This window comes from Pecten maximus, chromosome 9, assembly GCF_902652985.1.
Source record: "Pecten maximus chromosome 9, xPecMax1.1, whole genome shotgun sequence".
Taxonomy (NCBI): domain Eukaryota; kingdom Metazoa; phylum Mollusca; class Bivalvia; order Pectinida; family Pectinidae; genus Pecten; species Pecten maximus.
The window spans coordinates 32,992,382-33,011,599 of record NC_047023.1 but is presented as its reverse complement, the minus strand read 5'-3'; the positions used below and the strand labels follow the sequence as shown (position 1 = coordinate 33,011,599).

Genomic DNA, 19,218 nt, shown 5'->3' with positions numbered 1-19,218 from the left:
TTAAGAGAAATTTTATATACAAAATGTATACATACGCTTGTTTCAGAGAAATTTGATATACAAAAAAAAAAAGATGTACATGTATATGCATACACTGTAATTCAAGATCCATTACACAGATTTTATGTTTTATTTGACTGAAAATTGGGAAACACATCAGATTAATTGCTTTATAATAGAAGATGAAATAGATTGTAGTATATGTGATATCCTTATGTTACAGAGAGAAGTTGTACCAGACAATTTACTCTATGCAGTCTGACTCACATCTGGCAACAGTGAAGCAATTACATTCTGTCCTTCAAACAAATATAGAAATCCTAGAGGAGGTCAGTCAATTGCTTAATTTATTTTTCAGAAAAATCAAAATCAAAATGACTCGTGCTTACATCTCTCACCATAGGATATTGAATCATATAACAGGATATGTGACTTAGGGTCATATTCCAGTAACATATCTACCCAACAGGTATACTCTTAGCTTTGTCAAATCAAAACAGGGGCCACCATTCTCCAGCACCAACTGGGCATAGATTTTACTGAGATAGCCACTATTTTGGATTTAGAATGAATTTATTTCATAGAAAATAATAGTAATGTTGACAAAATCCAGTAACAAAAGGATAGTTTAATTACTGATAGATTAACTGTAGAATTGATAGATGGAACATGCTACATGATAATTGAGATCCCATTTAATAATTGAGATCCCATTTAAATACAGATTTACACTCTGGCAATAATATTGAATGCAGTAGAAAGAGTGGGCAAGTGATTCCCACCCAATGGGCATCTTGTTCACAGGGACTTGACACCTATCCACAACCTCACAGGCTATATAGCTAGCTGGTACTTTGGTTTATTGGCCTACTTTGTTTAAAGTCCTATTAACAGCCAAAGTCATTTAAGGACCTGCCAGATTTTTTAGGTGGAGGAAAGCTGGAGTACCCAGAGTAAAATCAAAGTACCAGGCAACTGTCCCACATAGGTTTCGAACTCACAACCCAGAGGTGGAGGGCTTGTGCTAAAGTGTTGGGATACCTTAATCCCTTGGCAACTGCGGCCCCAGCTAGCTGGTACATGTATATGTTACGGTATATGTATTATCATAGACCAGGAGGTTGGGATTTGTGACAAGTCCCTATGATCTAGCTGGTTTTATTGCTTATACTGAAATATTGAAAGATAGCTATTGTGGAATTGTATAATATCATCACAGTCAATGGGTTACACATTACAGATACAAAATATGTTCAAAGCTAGAGTTGATGACTTAATAGTATGGAACATATTTTTCTCTTACCTCATCAGTTATTTTTATATTTTGTTTTAAATATATTTACAGATAAACCTGAGTTTGAAAAATCTCCATACTCACACAGATGCGAAGGGAACCTGTCAAAATGATAACGGGGACCATTCATGTAGTTAGCAGAGGTCCAAGGGAGACTACTCTGTTAGTCTTCCTGCCTGTACGAGCCACAACAGACATAATATATTTGTTAATGTGATTGTTGACACTTTGCCTTTTTGGCTTGCAATGTTTTCTGTGATATTTCTAAGACCACAACTTAATGAACCACTTAATATATCAACTCCATTGTGATTAGTTTTTGTTTGAGAAAAAAAAAAAGGATTTTTTTTAAACAACTACCATGTTATAGGAGTTGCATGTGTTTTTTGAATTTTTGGATTTTTATTGTGTTATGTGTTGAAATGTGGAGTGTTACCTATTTGAATGATCAGTGTGTGAATGTACATAGAAATTTTATCATCAAATTGTGTGAAAAGAAAGATTATTTAAATATGATCTTGATGATATCAGTTTGTTATCATTTTTCAATCATTTAAATATTTTATCTTGGTTGTTATATTCTTTGTTGATGATGTTAAATTGTTGCAATCACATATCTACTTAATCATGTTTAATTTATTTCACATGAAATGTTTCACCCCTAAATTATGGTTTCATCGTCATGTTTATTTATATGGTAAATTACATTCACAAATCTACATTGTAATCGGAATCAATTTACCTAACAAACTTACCTAGATGTTTAATTCATTTTTCCTGACAAATCAGCATCACCAGGTTTAAATATTTTTATGTGAAATATAACAAACACAATTATTTTTTGTATTCATGTTTAATTTATTTTACATGACAAATCACCTACATTCTGTGTTTTTGTTTGTTTTGTTTTGTTTTATCTGGATAAATGTGTCACAATCAATGTCAAGTCAGGTATATATTATAAAACTTTCAACTGAATAAGGAACAGTCACAATATTTCATAACAATGTATTTTGTGTGAGACAACTTTTCCTGTACTGCAGGTTCTTTCTGGCTTCTGTACCAGAGGTAGTTATTAGACTCACCCCTAGAAGTTTAAACAAGATGAAAATGGCGGGCTACCATATGCATTTTTAGCATGAAGTGCCAGTGAGCTTATGATATGGTGCAGGAGTGAGTATCTGTTGTTTTTCGTCCGTCGTCCAGCCAATAACTTTTAACTTCTTTTAGAAAACTAAAACGCAACTGAGATCTGGTGAGAAGGCAGATGTTGAAGAGTACATTTAATTTTCCTCATATCAATGGCCATGACCTATTTTCAAGGTCAAAGGAGTCAAATATGTTTAGAGAATTTAAGAATCTTATCAAGTTTCAGAAGGCCCAAATGGCCAATATTATGCCAGCAAGTACATAGGACAGAGTGGTTACCTTGATCTATTTGCAAGTTCATAGGTTCCTACTATGGAGTGCTGCAAAATTTCTCATATAAATGACCTTGATCAATTTTTCAGGTCACAGAATTCATTAGTAAAACATTCCTTTGCAAATCTTCTAATGTTCTAAAAGACCCAGGGCACTTATCTTAGACCAGTAAGTACAGGCTATGGTATAAAATCTCATCATATCAATGACCTTGACCTGTTTACAAAGTCACAGGGATCAGATATGTTAAATTCTTCAATGAACATCTTTTTAAATTTCTGAAGACACATATGCCTGATATTTTGCCAGCAGGTAACAAGAATGAGTGCTATAAGGATTCGGCATACAACTGACCTTGGTTTATTTTCAAGGTTACTATTGTGAAATATGTGACCACGGACACTATGTATATTACACAGGATCAACAAAATGCTTTACATCACACTTCACATTGCTACAAGTAATGGGTTTCACATTGATTTAGACAATGCATCTATGCAAAAGCTTCTGATCGACAACAGAAAGAATGAGCACATATTTTTGTTGATCATATATAATGTAGTCAACAACAGTACAGAAAAAAATTAACCAAAATCTGTACTAATTGGGTTGTATAAAGAAAATGTCTTGTTTGGGAATAGAAGAGTTTTTGATGTTGAATTAGTACATCGATCATTTTGAAGATTTTAGATCTAGCCTGTATGCCTTTTAATCATATCACTTCATTTCTAAATTGATCAAATTTTAATAGAAAATGCTTTGATTCAAACTTTTGTTTTAATGTAAGCAAATAGGAATTGACACATGTAACATTTACAGGCCATACAGATTCAACACGATGCTTGTACAGACAGGTGTCCTGACACTTTATCACTAGCCCTCCACCTCTGGGTTGCGAGTTTGACACCTACGTGGGGCAGTTGTCAGGGTACTGGCCGTAGGTCGTGGTTTTTCTCTGAGTACTTCGGCTTTCCTCCATCTCCAAAACCTGGAACATCCTTAAATGACCCTGGCTGTTAATTGGATGTTAAACACAAATTGTACTGACAAACTAAAGTCTAATTAATGAAAAGATCAATAAATGCAACAATAAGTTTTGCACAGCGTCAAAAGAGATTTAGAACTAAAAATGGCTTTATTCTTAAAACTGATAGTTTTAGACAAAGTTCTTATTTAAATTAATAAATATTTGTTGTGCATATACTAGTGCATGTCAGAACCATTAAAACTGTGTAATGCGATATCGTTGCTACTGACAGTATTTCAGTTTTCTTGAGATTTTAAAAAGTAGTTATATAACATTTGTGTGCGGTCTCCCAGTTTCCATCTTGGTTCTTTGAAATGAAGAAATGTCTAGAGCACAAACCTAAGTCTATGTGTATTATTTGAATTTTTCCATCAAACGGGTATATAAATACATGTATATTGGATAATACACTATTACATTGTACAAAATGTTTTTGTTCACCATGCATTCCATGTGTTTATGACCAAAACACGATCCTGAAATAGTTTTATGTACAGAATCATGTAATGTATTGTTACCACAATGATAAAATTGCTGTGTTCTGCACCTTGAAATATACAATCAGTGAAAAGTTTTGTACTGTTAGAGTGAATCTGTGTAATAATGATAAGGGCATTTTGATATCAATATTTTAAATCAAAACTACTTAATTGTGTGATCAAAACTGTTTTTGACATTGTTTCTTGTTCAATGTCAATTTCTTTTTTTTATTGAACACTTTCGACCTAGCTTTCAGACTGTATAGCCAATGTATCTACCTATATATATATATATATGTATATGTTTGTTCTTGATTTTAAAATCTTACATTCCACTCATACAGAGAGCATTCCACTTAGTTTACATGAACAGAGCTAGGACATTCCACTTAGTTTACATGTACAGAGGACACTCCACTTAGTTTACATGTACTGAGGACATTCCACTTGATTTAGTTTACATATACAGAGGACACTCCACTTAGTTTACATGTACAGTGGACATTCCACTTAGTTTACACGTACAGAGGACATTCCACTTAGTTTACACGTACAGAGGACATTCCACTTAGTTTACATGTACAGAGGACACTCCACTTAGTTTACATGTACAGAGGACACTCCACTTAGTTTACACGTACAGAGGACACTCCACTTAGTTTACATATACAGAGGACATTCCACTTAGTTTACATGTACAGAGGACACTCCACTTAGTTTACATATACAGAGGACATTCCACTTAGTTTACACGTACAGAGGACATTCCACTTAGTTAACACGTACAGAGGACAATCCACTTAGTTTACACGTACAGAGGACATTCCACTTAGTTTACATATACAGAGGACATTCCACTTAGTTTACATATACAGAGGACACTCCACTTAGTTTACACGTACAGAGGACATTCCACTTAGTTTACATATACAGAGGACATTCCACTTAGTTTACACGTACAGAGGACATTCCACTTAGTTTACACGTACAGAGGACATTCCACTTAGTTTACATGTACAGAGGACATTCCACTTAGTTTACATATACAGAGGACACTCCACTTAGTTTACATGTACAGAGGACATTCCACTTAGTTTACACGTACAGAGGACATTCCACTTAGTTTACATGTACATAGGACATTCCACTTAGTTTACACATACAGAGGACACTCCACTTAGTTTACACGTACAGAGGACATTCACTTAGTTTACACGTACAGAGGACATTCCACTTAGTTTACACGTACAGAGGACATTCCACTTAGTTTACACGTACAGAGGACATTCCACTTAGTTTACATGTACAGAGGACATTCACTTAGTTTACACGTACAGAGGACATTCCACTTAGTTTACATGTACATAGGACATTCCACTTAGATTACATGTATAGAGGACACTCCACTTAGTTTACGGGTACAGAGGACATTCCACTTTTGTACACGTACAGAGGACATTTCACTTAGTTTACATGTACAGAGGACACTCCACTTAGTTTACACGTACAGAGGACACTCCACTTAGTTTACACGTACAGAGGACACTCCACTTAGTTTACATGTACAGAGGACACTCCACTTAGTTTACATGTACAGAGGACACTCCACTTAGTTTACATGTACAGAGGACATTCCACTTAGTTTACACGTACAGAGGACATTCCACTTAGTTAACACGTACAGAGGACAATCCATTAGTTTACACGTACAGAGGACATTTCACTTAGTTTACACGTACAGAAACAAGTGAGTAAGAAGAATAGAATCTATATTTAAACCTTTCTCCATCTGAAATATTTCAGTGTATTTTAACCATTTTACACAGAAATTGCCTTTATAAGATAGTGTGTGTTACATTGGAAAATAAGTGTATCCAAGTCTGTGGTATTAACATATAATATCTTATTTATAGCTTTTGTCCAGTTTCAAATTGCCTGAACCAGAAATAATGGCAATGGTGTTTTTGTGACAGATGTTGTTTAATGGACAAAACAAAACTGTCTGTTTTTAAGAGACAATGATTAAAATAAGGTAATTCCTAGTTCGTGTAGTGTAAATTGTTTATATATCTCTGAAGGGCACCCTCATTTTGTCAAAATTTATGACTCGAAATGGACTTTGTTGTGCTCAGGGTCTGTATTCAGAAATAAAACTGTAATGTACTATATTTATCCTCAAGCCCCCTTTCCCTAGTGTAAGAGTTAATTATAAGTTTATAAAAGAAATGAAGAAGGGGACTTATTTGTGGACAGGGGCTTATTTGTGGATATGTTTGGTAACTGGATGATAGAGTCCTTGTTTATGTTACGTATACAGACACATCCAAACCCCAGATGTTTGTATATGGACGCTGTTTTGTAAACACAAACTTTCTGTGTATAAACGTTATTTTTTGTTAACAACACCTATATAATACACCGTGATACATTTGTGTGAGAAACCTCTAACAGAGTTATTGTTTATACATAATACCTTTGTTATCAATTATGTCTGCAATGTTTTAGCATTTAATGAATAGCATTTAATCAGATTTAATTTCAGTTGTCCTTGTCAGCATTGAAGAGATGTTTTCTGTAGTAAGTCTTTATTAAAATATTTTATTTGAGAAAACAAACATCTACTTATATCATATACTAATCAAGAAAGTTCACTTTTCTGCAGAAGGTTTATTTTAATCAACTGTCAGCTACCTGTTGAGAACTGAAATAAAAAATGAATGCTTTTGAAGCTCCTTATAAAGATACTCTTTATGTTGTCAATTTGGGAAGGACAAGCCTACGTATGAGACAGACTCCAATTTCTCAACTGTACTACATTTTGGGGAATTATAAGAGATAGGAGAACCCAAACATTCCTGTCGTTACAAGTTACTCATTCTGGATATGGAGAAGCTCCTGTTTGCAGATTGTGTTTGGTTGTCAGGACTCAATTTTCTGAAGTTATCAAGGACAGAAAGAGCTTTTAATATACGCGGGCTGATTGATAAGTTGTGAGCCTCATATTGAAAGATTTGAATTTTGTCAATCATATTTTGTTATTTTTCAACATACTTCAGTATCTATACACTTTTGCCAGCGGTGTTTAAGGGCCTCAATGTCACTTTTATAAAATTTCTTTTCTCAGCTGTTCAGAAAACCATCCACTGCATGTTAAGGTTAAGGTGCCTGATAAAGCTGTTCTGATGGATCGAGATCGGGTGAATAAGGCGGACGCTCAATCAATTTAAAGCCACAATCGTGAATCCAGGCAGCCATGGCAATGACACTCTTTCACCCTTTAACCCTAACCGATTTTGTCCATTTTGCAAAAGCCTCGTCTTGTTTATTTTGGAGTGCTATCTCGTCGGTATAAACTAACCGAATGAGACCAGTCTTTGGGTACACAGCCCTATATAGTCAAAAGAAAAGTAGGACTTAAAAAGAACATCATTGAGTACCTCCTTTAATACGAGGCTAACAACTTACCAATCGGCCTTCGTACATCACTTCAACCATGGATACAAATCCAATAATTGAACAAATTTACCAGGTAGACGATGCTAATTTTCAGTGCAGTTAATGTACACGTATTTTGCTTAAACTTAACCATTTCGTACTGGAGTTTTTTCCATGCTGCCCTGCAAAGGGACACATATAACCTTTCTTCACATAAGAACTCAAGGACAGTATAGTTATTGACATAAATGACATTCCACATGTTTATGGATTAGTATCACACCTAAGCCTGGGGTGTTTACAGAACTGTCAGACCTAATGCTGTGTAATAGGAAGGAGTAATGAAAAATACCCTGCCCCTGCCGGGCTTCCAACTAGTGACCTTTTGCTCTCAAGGCAAACATCCTACCACTAGTCTGAACTAGTAAGGTGACTTTACACTCTCTTCTTTTACAGCTGTATACTGATTGGAGTTTCATGAAGTCTGGATGATGAATACTGTAGTTATATTATATGTAATATAACAGAATTGGCAAAGCTGCCATAAATCAGGCATATCCTACAGAAGATTGTGTTGATTACAGGTGTTTCAGCAGTTTCAAAAGGTTGGATGAAACATGTAGATATCCTGAAAAGATTTTATCTGCAGACAGAGGGAGTAAAAAGGTGACATTCCATTAAATAATGTTTTTCTATTATGGTATTGCTTGAATATAAAGGCCATTTCCATCTAATCCAACAGGTTAGATCTAGTAATTGAAATGTGTTAATTTGTCAAAAAGTGGTCAGTCTGTATTGCATATTATATTGAAGAGTTTTGTCATGTGAATACGCTATAATCTCCCATGGAAAATTCAAAAATGATGCAACTCTATCTTTTTGGGCTTTAGAGGGATGCTGTTTTAGACAGATTTTGTTTCATAGTTGCCATGATGATCTCATTAAAAAGTATGCTACGTACATTTGTATACATCAAGCAATGAGGTGAATCACATGGACAAGTTTAAGTCTTCAAATAGTACTACAATCATGACAACATATCACTATACACAATATTTTATTGCAGTTCAAACTTAACACATAGTTGTGATTCTATAGATAAATATTATAGTTATACGTGGTGTTATTAACATGTTAATTTGCTCATTATCAATAATATATACCTTGTGTATATATATTTAAAAAGGCTACATATTATTTTTAATAATGTGCATTGAAAGCACACTTATAATATATTAAATATTGTTGTACAGTATCTATTTACATTTTTTAGAATTTGGTCATTTAAAACACCACATTTTACAAGAAATCTTGTAAAAAAAATTCTTTTGTAAAATAATATCAGTCATTTTCATTCAAGGCCATTCTCCTCAGCATCAGATGTTTGAACAACACCAAGTTTCAAACATTTCTTTATCATATACCATATTCATTTAATATTAAAAGTTACATGGTATGTTACGATATTATTACACTGTTATACCAGATCTAGAGTTGCTTGTACATTGTATATGAAATAATGATCAACCTACATGTGATCTTATTTCAATTTCAGACGAGCCTCAACAAATTAAGACTTTCAAGGTCTGTATTCACATAACACTATGTTTAGGCCTGAAATCACGGTCTTATACATATACAAGTTCTGATCACTGCTGAAATGCTGAATTTTAAAATCAATGAAGCAGTATATCTTTCAGCATAAACAAAGACTCTTAGTTCAGTAAGCATTAAAGTTCTGTTGTATAGTTTTCTTCTCAGGCTGAAATATTTCTCAGATTCACACATTCATCCATACACATGCATGCAGCGTTGGTAACAGAATTAAATTTTACTACATCTTGGGGTAGTTCTCAAGTTCATATGGACCTGTTTCATCCCAGTACTCATCAATTGGTTTGGAGAAGGCATCATTTTTCCTGAATGGTGTGTCCCGTGTCTTGACTTGTGAGACGCCCTACAAATTCATAGAGAGAACTCATTACATGCAAAATCATTTAATTACAATGATTCACTGCGGAACTTTACCCTACAATATTGTACCAATCTATTCCAGTTAAGAAAACAAGAGACCTTATGGGCCTGTATCACTCACCTGCTTCTAAATCAAGATTGACGTTGATAAAAGTAATTTATTCAGATGCTTGAACCTGACAACGACTTGATTGAAATATGCTGTAAGAGTATGAGTATATATATATATAGATTTATTCATTTAAGTTACTTACAACAAGCCTTTCATTCTACTTGCCCAATATTAGGTATTTTTATTGAGAAGCTGTTGTTTAAAGATTTTGACACATTTGACCCCTGTGACCTTGAAAGTCCACCAACATGCTACAAGTTTGATATCAGGTCCCTTAATTGTCATCTTGGTTCTAATTGAGAAGAAGTTGTGTAATATTTTAGCATATTTGATCCTGTGACCTTGAATGTAGGTCAAGGTCATTTGTTTGTACAAACTCAGTAGCACTTCTTTCTAGCATGCTACTAGCCCAATATAGGGTTTCTTGGCCTCTCGGTAATTGATAATAAGTTGTTTAAAAGGAAAACTTTTAATTAATGCGAAGTGGATCGACGACTGACACTGGGCATGCAAGCAAAAAATTGAATGATATGTGCCCTAACCATGTATTTACACAATTTAAACAATCAACATCAGATCACATTGGAAAATGCGAAAAGATATATTTATTACATATCATAAAGCTGAAACTTGAAATCAATCAAGGTAATTCAAATTTACTTATTTAATAATTTAATAAGATAAATTGAAATGTTTAAAAAAAAAACACTTAATGTAAAGATTTTGACTGACTTTGTTTTCAGAAAGTTATCAAAAAAAATTTAACATGCAAATTATTATATAATTTTATAGAATAATATTTTCATTTGATGTAGAAACAACTCTTACATTTTGATTATTGAGATCCCAAATGTGAAACAATAGCAATAGTTTTGAAGATAATTAAGATTTACCGTGATTCTATCTTTGTGCTCTGACCAAAAGCTGACAGGCTGATCCTTACGGTAGTCGTGTGGCTGCAAATGTAAAAAATAATTCTTCATATGTGTATTTATTGAGGGATTGATAGGCAACAAAATAAATAGAGTCAAATGAATTTAACTTACATAGGCATGCTTCAGTTTGGCATATATTAATATTACGCCTGTATCAAAGCCTAGAATTAGCAGCCCCAATAGTGTAACAGACAATTTCCTGAATAAAATGTCGTACAATATGAGTTCAATGATCTCAGTATTTGATCACAGTGAAATAATGAGTTCCCTTGACAATCATGAAAATAAACCCTCTGGTTGATAAATACTGAGCTACATGGTGAATAATTATCTGGGATAATTATTTTGATAATTCTTTTTTAAATGTACTCTAAGTTAAATTTCATCAAAGATATAATATACGAGACTACCTCAAGAGTTGCCTGTGGAACATTTATTACCACCTCCATAATTGGCAGAGTCGCATGTGTTACAGTGGATATCATCATATTTACAGGTTGGAAACTTCATAATTTTCATAGTTATTGTTACTGATGGTGATCAGGGTGTTGTATTTGTTGGCCCTTACCCGTGTAGGGGCTGGTTTTACGTGCTTAAATTCCTCTTTGTTGAAATCTTTCATCGTCACTGATCGGAAATCTGTAGTTTCAGGCTCAGGAGGATTGATATCATCACGAAACACTTCTTGACTGTTGAAAAGAAAAGTATTGAAATATATATATACATTGTACAAATTGTTTGACACTTTAGATAGCCAGAAAAGATTAAAAAAGTAAAATCTAATTCTGCCAGAAATTTGGATCACAAACAATTTGTCATCAAAACTATTAACCATTCAGTATATAATTTCAACCAAAGTTAACATATCTAAATTGAATCACAATCAATAAAAAAACTGGAGTAAAGGATATTACCTGACTTTTTCTAATAACATTTGTTTCATAAGTTCTTCTTTTTTTCCTGAAAAAACGAAAAACATTAAATTCATCAATTAATCCTACTAATCAAAGGATGCCATTGGTATTGAAGGAGCTGTACTCTGTTTAAAAATCAGAGATTTTCCAATTTTAGGACTTGCCCCCCTACCTAACCATGTAAACAGCGTATGAAGCTGTCGCATAAACTTCATGGACTTTGTGGTTCGACAAATAACAATAACAATAATGTATGTATCTGATAATAAATGTGGGGTGACATTGTCTGTAAGATTTAGATCTGTCTGGTACTGAGCAATGCCCGGTCATCAATTGTATATGATATGTTCAGTACAAAACAGTAATCTATGAGTTATAGTTTAGATTTGCTTGGTATTTCTATAAGGAAGTCATCAAAGAAATATAATGCATAAATGTGTATAAAATGTATATATATATATGTCATTGATCACTGTTTGTTGAGTCAACTGGTATAACAGGAAAAGGAACTTATCTAAACAAGAATGACAGAGCATTATTACCAACAAGCCTCACTCCACATGGCTCTGGTCTTTTGTATGATGCTCGAACAGTGGTTAGTTTCTCTGCATTGGCATCAAAGTCAGTAGTCAATACTCCCAGATGTCCATCCCTAAATTTCTGAGCACTGCTTGTTATATTGGTGTCATCTTCAACCTCATCAAATTGTTTCACAGCTCTCTGTCAACAAAACAAAAAAAACTGTTAACTCTCCATTGTAAATGTAGACTTATCAAACATTAAAATTTCTTATACATTGTATATCATATATAGTAGGCCTTGTACATACATGTATGTATACGAATTAGGTAACATTCATTCATTCAAAGGCAAAAGTTAGAATGCGACTCAGGATGATAGTTTTGTAGAAGGTAGTTCATGATCATTACAGTACAGGTACTGTAGATCTAGACTTAATATACTGTACTCTAGACTTAATCAGTTAATTTACAGGTCTATGTACTCGCCTCGTCTATCAATGTATTAGTGCGAGTAGGCCCCTATACCTCTGGCCAAATAGTCCTTGCCGAATTATCCCTACAGTTTTACTAACGGCATTGATCTCATAATTGTTTTTATCTTATTACCGACATACGAGGATACTTCTAGGTTTGCAAGGCTTGTGCTCATTGCATAGGACTCTGCTGACACGAACTAACGAACATGTACAGTGGCCCAGTACTGTCTTCTGTAACCTACACTTAATATTACATGTCCACTTACCTCTTCTACCCAATTTTCTATTAAACACTGACTGTTTGAATTGTTGAAGCGTATTTCATTCCTTCCTTCATTAAGAATACTCATTTTGAGGCAGTAAGATGTCACTGTCTGCACCCGAGAGCAACACGGAACACTGAGTTTCTATGGAGATGATAAACAATAGAAGAGTTACTCAAGGGAAGTAACTCCCTTTGGAGTCAAGACGGGGAAAAAATACAGTGTGGAAATTAAACTAACTTATCTTTTCTGATTCTCTTATTTTTTTACCAGATTTTAGTACAGGTTTTATAGCAAATTCCTAACATTCACAAAGTAGTGTTAATTAAACCAATCAGTGGCGTAGCTAGACCTGTTTTGATGTGTATGCAGATGTGGTGCAAAAAAAAAAAGGGGGGGGGGGGGGGGAGGTAAAAAACAACCATGACAATTGGGGGAAAATTAAAAAAAAAAAAAACAATGACAATTAAAGCGTTTTTATTTTTTTATTTTTTTTAAATTATGTGTACACACTTGCGTACTCGCATATAGGAAGCTACGCCCCTGCCAATAATTAAGATGCACTCCACCACAGGGGCTCGGTTTCGGAATTCTGAGTAACATATGACATCAGTCAACAACCACAACACTATAAACTAAATATTCATATATGCATTCTGAAATCTTATAAAATAGGGTTATCGATAAAGGTTTCAGAATGTATATGGATACTTGATTTTTAGTGTAGTGGCTGTTAACTGATGTCATATATGTTATTCAGAATTTCGAAACCTCGAGGCCCTGTGATCCCTACATGCTAGGGAACTAATCTTCAACGATACCAGTGATGCAATTAATTAGGTCTTATTTAATTTTCATTGGCACTCTAGAAAGTAGTCAAAATGTCAAATAATTTCCCGCTACAACAGCTAGAGTTCTACTTTATTTTATGAGATATAATATTATAATCATATTTTTATTTGGGCTATCATGTGCATGGACCTGTCATATGCATAACTATATGACCATGTGCATTGCAGTACACTCTATCGGACGCGCGTGAACTCATACGCCGTGTACAAACGATTACCTACGTATAACCAGAGACATATATACAGAATATATGTCTCTGGTATAACGTTATAGCTATTTTTTTAAAGAAAATATTTCGTCAAAAATTATGATGGAAAATTAATAACACTGTTCCTATTAGAGTAAAGGTTGCTGAAGATGTGTCCATGTGGCGCATGGAAATCACATTGGATAGATAATCCATGCCGATACAACTTGATTATACAGTTGAGCGTAGACTAAAGGTTACACCCAAGTGCACTCCGTTTGGACTCCAGGTAAACTTGGAGTGCACTCCAAGTGGACTCCAAGTCTACCTGGAGTCTTATAACACACCATGTCTACCCCAGTTCTATAATCAGACTACATGTATATCATATATATATTAATACTTTGATGCTTTTAATATAATTTACATATAAATAAATAGATTTTTACAAATTACTTTTGTTCTGTTAATATTACTATTAACATTTGTTTAGTCTACAAGGAATATTTATGTTATTGTTAATACAATGTACATGGTAATAATGCCTACATGTTTATTACTGTACATATATCATGACTGTAAAGGAAGTTTAGATAATGTATCTATATTATGTTATTGATTTTTCAAAATATTGAAAGTTTACAGTATTTAATGAATTATGTGTTTCTCTACATATATGTACTCAGTTCAGACAAGTAATTATAAAATAAACATAATGATTTTAGTTTATATACATTGTAGGCTACATATTTAAATGTATCATTAGAAAAATATACATTTACAACTGTACATATTTACCAGCATTACCTGGTTAAATTAATGTTCTGACATAATCAGTTTCTTTTATTAGCTTAAGTTTTACAACTTATCACTAAAATGTAACAACCATATATAATCAGCACCCTAGCGGCTAGCACACCCTCACCCACTCACACACACACGCTCTCCCTCTCTCAACCACCTACCCACAAAACATTAAAAATACAAAGACAGAATTATTTAAAGCATTTGATGTGTACATACATTCCATGTATTACAATACAACCTAATATTAATCGTAATTGATTTATATACATACAGGAAATTAACATATACTTTTCCATATATTATATAGACAGGAGAGTGTCGAATGACATATAAATATATACTAGATATATATATATATATTTTATATTTTTCTACTTTTCTCCTTTTAGATGCTGACACTAAATATTTACCTAGATTATTTAGATCTTTGATTTTCCCAACATTTAGAAACTTAATAAACTTGAACATACTGGGATTATTGATAAAAATTGGCTTAAAAGTATTTTGAACGAATGAAGCGATGAATGTGGTGAGTCGGGGACGAATGAAGTAAAGTATTTCTATTAATTGCATTTTTACCAGTGAAATATAGAAATCTATCAGACTGATAAAACTTGTACATTCACTGCAGCGATGAGCAGTGAAAATATAAGATTTTGCGATGGTGAAGATATAAGTTTCGCAGTGAAATAAGTTTTTCGTTTTTGACCAATCAAAGCGAACCTTTGTATTCACCTCATTGAAACTTGCTGCTTTTTCCAATCGAAGCAAAGATAGATACATTTTTTAAATTTTGCCGTATTTCTGAAATATTCAGACTTGTTTTTGACAAAATAGTCACTTGAAGTGAAGTTATTCATGCACAAATTCCGACCACAGCGGAAAACTTAAATTGCGTTGATTAATTTTGTCCTTTCAAAACGGCGTAAGTTGACGTGGAGTACCTAACGTCACAAAGAGATGACGTCATGAATCATGTTACTGATTCCCGCACTTTTTGACATTATTGATTTTTCGATGTTCTTAATTTTGTTTTTAAGCAAATAAAATGCATTGAAAAGAAAATTGAATGGTTTCGCGTTGAATATAACATATTTCACTCCCATGACAGAATATTTCGATATTTTTCACTCGTACGAAATATCGATATTCTGTCGTACTCGTGAAATATATAGAGGATATTGAATGGTTTCCCGTTTAATATAACATATATTTCACGAGTATGTCAGAACATCGATATTTTCACGAGTGCGAAGCACGAGTGAAAAATATCGAAATATTCTGTCATACGAGTGAAATATATGTTATATTTAACGGGAAACCATTCAATTTTCTGTTTATTGCATTTCATAAACTTAAAAACAAAATTAAAAACATCAAAAAATTAATAGCGTCAAAAAGTGCGGGAATCAGTAATGACGTCATCTCTTTGTGACGTTACTCCACGTCAACTTGACGGCGCCATTTTGGAAGGCCTGATCAACGCAATTTTAAAAGCGTTTTCTGCTGTTATAGGAGAATCTATCTATGACTAGCTAACGTCAAGTGAGTATTTTGTCAAAAACTAGTCTGAAAATTTCAGAAATACAGCAAAATAACCAATTTATCTATCTCCGCTTCGGTTGGAAAAATACTGCTCATCGCTGCAGTGAAAATATAAGTTTTATTAGAGTCTAGTTTGATAAATTTCTATATTTCACTAGCAAAAATGCAATAAATACGTGTATGTTATATTCAACAGAATACCATTCAGTATCCTCTATTCAAGTATTGCATTTTTGCCAGTGGAGTATAGAAAAAATATCTGATACCTGATACCTCTTCGACGTCGCTGGTTAGCTGATATCAGCTAATTCTGACGCATCTTGTAGGAATAACTCACTGTTATCCGGTTGCGCATCATAAAAACTTGGGTAAAACTTAAAAGGTACTTTGTGCCAATGTCTATTTAGACGATTTTTAAAAACATTTAGAGTGGGGGCTTCTACTACTGTACATGGGAGTAAATTCCACGAATCCACCACTCGTCGACTAAAAATTCCCTGTGTGACTGTCGTTCTGCTCTGTTTTTTATATAGTTTTTTTGGAATGTCCTCTGGTATTAGTTTATGCCATCGTGAAGAGCATGTTTTATCCAATATGTCTATATTGTTTAGTATTTTGTAAACTTCAATGACATCATTGCGTTTACGTCTGTATTCTAGTGTTGGTAGCCAAAGTTTTTTTAGTCTTTGGTGATATGACAGATCTTTTATGGAGTGTACTCTTTTTGTGGCTCGTCGTTGGACATTTTCAATGGCTATTTGATCTTTCCTTAGTGATGGTGACCAGACTTGTGTTGCATATTCTAAATTTGGTCGAATCAGGCTTTTATATAGCGATAGAAACATGGTTGTGTTCATGTACAGAAAAGTTCTAAAAAAAGTAGACCCAGAATACTATTTGATTTACTGACTGTTTGGCTAATGTGTTGACTAAATTTCAATTGGTTGTCAAAGGTCACCCCTAGGTCTTTTTCTTTTGCCTCTTTCTCAAGTGGTACGTGGGGTTTTGGGCTTGGTGCCCAATGTTTAGGTGCTTACATTTTTTTGTATTTAAGGACATTTTCCAGTCTATGGTCCATTGCACTATGTTGTTAATGTCTGATTGGAGTTCTGGTGATGCTGTTGTATTTTTGTTGTTTCTAAATAGCTTGGAGTCGTCAGCAAAAAGTTTCAAGTTTCATAGCACTATGATGGACTAATCTGGGAGATCATTAATGTATATTAGAAACAGAAGAGGGCCCAGTACACTACCTTGGGGCACACCACTAGTTACATCTACCAGACTGGACATTTCCCCTTGAATGATTACACGTTGTTTTAGTCCTGTGAGGAAGTCCTGTAGCCACATTAGTACATTCCCAGTGATCCCGTAGCCTTGTAGTTTTTTTTCAGCAGACGTTTGTGTGGGACTTTGTCAATGCTTTGCTGAAATCCAGATATATAGTATCGACGTTTTCTCCTTTATCCACTGCATCAGCCCAGTGTTCCAGTACCTCAAGTAGGTTTGTAGTACATGATTTGCCAGTTCTGAAACCGTGTTGGTGATCTGTGAACAAGTTGTTACTGTCCATATGTTTTACTATTTCATCACGTACAATTCTTTGAAGTAGTTTGCCTGGGATAGATGTTAGGCTAATGGGCCGGTCGTTTTCTACTTTATGATGGTTACCATTTTTGAAGATTGGTGTTACGTTTGCTATTCGCCAGCTGTCAGGGATCACTCCTTCTTCCATAGATTTTTTGAATAAGTATTCCAATGGTTCTAATATTTGGTCAGTGGTTTCTAATAGCAATTTAGGATGAAAGATGCCAGGCCCTGGTGATTTGTTTGGATTCAGTTTTTTACGGCCTTTTTAATTTTTTCTTTGTTGATGCCACTATTGGATAGTGCAGTTTGGTGTGGTCTCACTGGGAAGTACGGTGAATCATCGTCATCTGGTTTGTTAAATACAGTGCCGAAATAGTTTAGTTCTTCAGCAGTTTCTTGGTGGGAATTGGTGATCGTACCGTCAGTTTTTTCCACGTTGGTTACAGACATACCTGTTCGAGTTTTTTCTTTTACGTACTTCCAGAATAGCTTGCTGTTGTTATTGATGTTTTCTGCTAATGTTTTTTTCGTGCTGATAGTGAGAATTCCGGATCTTGTTGGTTGCGACGTTCCTATCAATCTAATAAAACTGATATTTTCCCTGCAGCGATGAGCAGAGAAAATGTGAGATTTCGCAGTGAAAATATGAGATTTTGCAGTGAAAATTTAAGTTTCTCGTTTTTGACCAATCAGAGCGAACTTTTGTATTCACCCCATTGAAACTCGCCGAATTTTCGAATCGAAGCGAAGATTCAGACCAGTTGTTGACAGAATACTCACTTGACGTTAGCCACTAACATAAAGTATCCCTGCACCGATTCTCCGATAACAGCAGAAAACGCTTAAATTGTGCGTTTGCATACAAAATAATCAAGATAAGTCTCATGTCGTCTGATTAACTACACAGAAATGTTAGGAATCATATATAAATATATCTATCAGCAGCCATATAGATCTATATGTGTTTTGCAGAAATATTGGTCGTCATGGTTACCAAACACGTTATGTGTAATGACCTATAGCTCACCAGTCCTTAGATCAATTTCATTAAAACATGGACAAGTGGTGTTGGTCGTCAATTTACTTCTAACTTTGCGCACATTTTTATTTTCTAGAACAATTACTATGGAAACATAAATAGGGCTTCGGATGCTCAAAATGGAGATGTTGTCCGATAAAGCTGAAAATATGTATATTTTAAGGGTTTTACAATTCGACAGATCATATGGCGCGGGAAGGATGTCATAATTAAATATTTTTGCCTAAGCAAAAATAAAATATTGCCTAGGCAATATTCGATTTATGCCTAGGCAAAATTATTTCTGCCTATGCATAAATCGAATTTTGCCTAGAGGCAAAATTATTTTTGCTTTGGCAAATATTTTTGC

General features: G+C 34.1%; 2 protein-coding genes across 2 annotated transcripts in view; one reads left to right on the top strand and one right to left on the bottom strand.

Annotated features, from left to right (window-relative positions):
* Positions 1-6,962, top strand: part of LOC117334939 (protein Aster-B-like) — a 74,970-nt gene extending 68,008 nt beyond the window's left edge. Inside the window, exons 13-14 of the mRNA XM_033894798.1 lie at positions 224-329; positions 1,346-6,962. Of these exons, the coding sequence (XP_033750689.1) occupies positions 224-329; positions 1,346-1,432 (193 nt within the window). The 3' untranslated portion in view covers positions 1,433-6,962. The remainder of the gene's footprint in view (positions 1-223; positions 330-1,345) is intronic.
* Positions 6,963-8,959: 1,997 nt separating this feature from the next.
* Positions 8,960-13,013, bottom strand: LOC117334940 (sperm-associated antigen 8-like). Its single transcript, XM_033894800.1, has 6 exons — positions 12,856-13,013; positions 12,135-12,312; positions 11,593-11,638; positions 11,247-11,367; positions 10,637-10,699; positions 8,960-9,614 (listed from the first exon to the last, which is right to left on the bottom strand). The coding sequence occupies exons 1-6, from the start codon at positions 12,937-12,939 to the stop codon at positions 9,492-9,494; spliced, it is 615 nt and encodes a 204-aa protein (XP_033750691.1). The 5' UTR covers positions 12,940-13,013; the 3' UTR covers positions 8,960-9,491.
* Between the last annotated feature and the right edge of the window lie 6,205 nt (positions 13,014-19,218).

Excerpts from the sequence above, each read along its gene's own strand:
- LOC117334940 (XM_033894800.1), bottom strand. The coding sequence starts at position 12,939 with ATGAGTATTCTTAATGAAGGAAGGAATGAAATACGCTTCAACAATTCA. Across the intron at positions 11,639-12,134 it reads ATGTGGAGTGAGGCTTGTTG|GAAAAAAAGAAGAACTTATG; the intron begins GTAATAATGCTC and ends TCGTTTTTTCAG. Across the intron at positions 9,615-10,636 it reads AGCACAAAGATAGAATCACG|GGCGTCTCACAAGTCAAGAC; the intron begins GTAAATCTTAAT and ends ATGAATTTGTAG.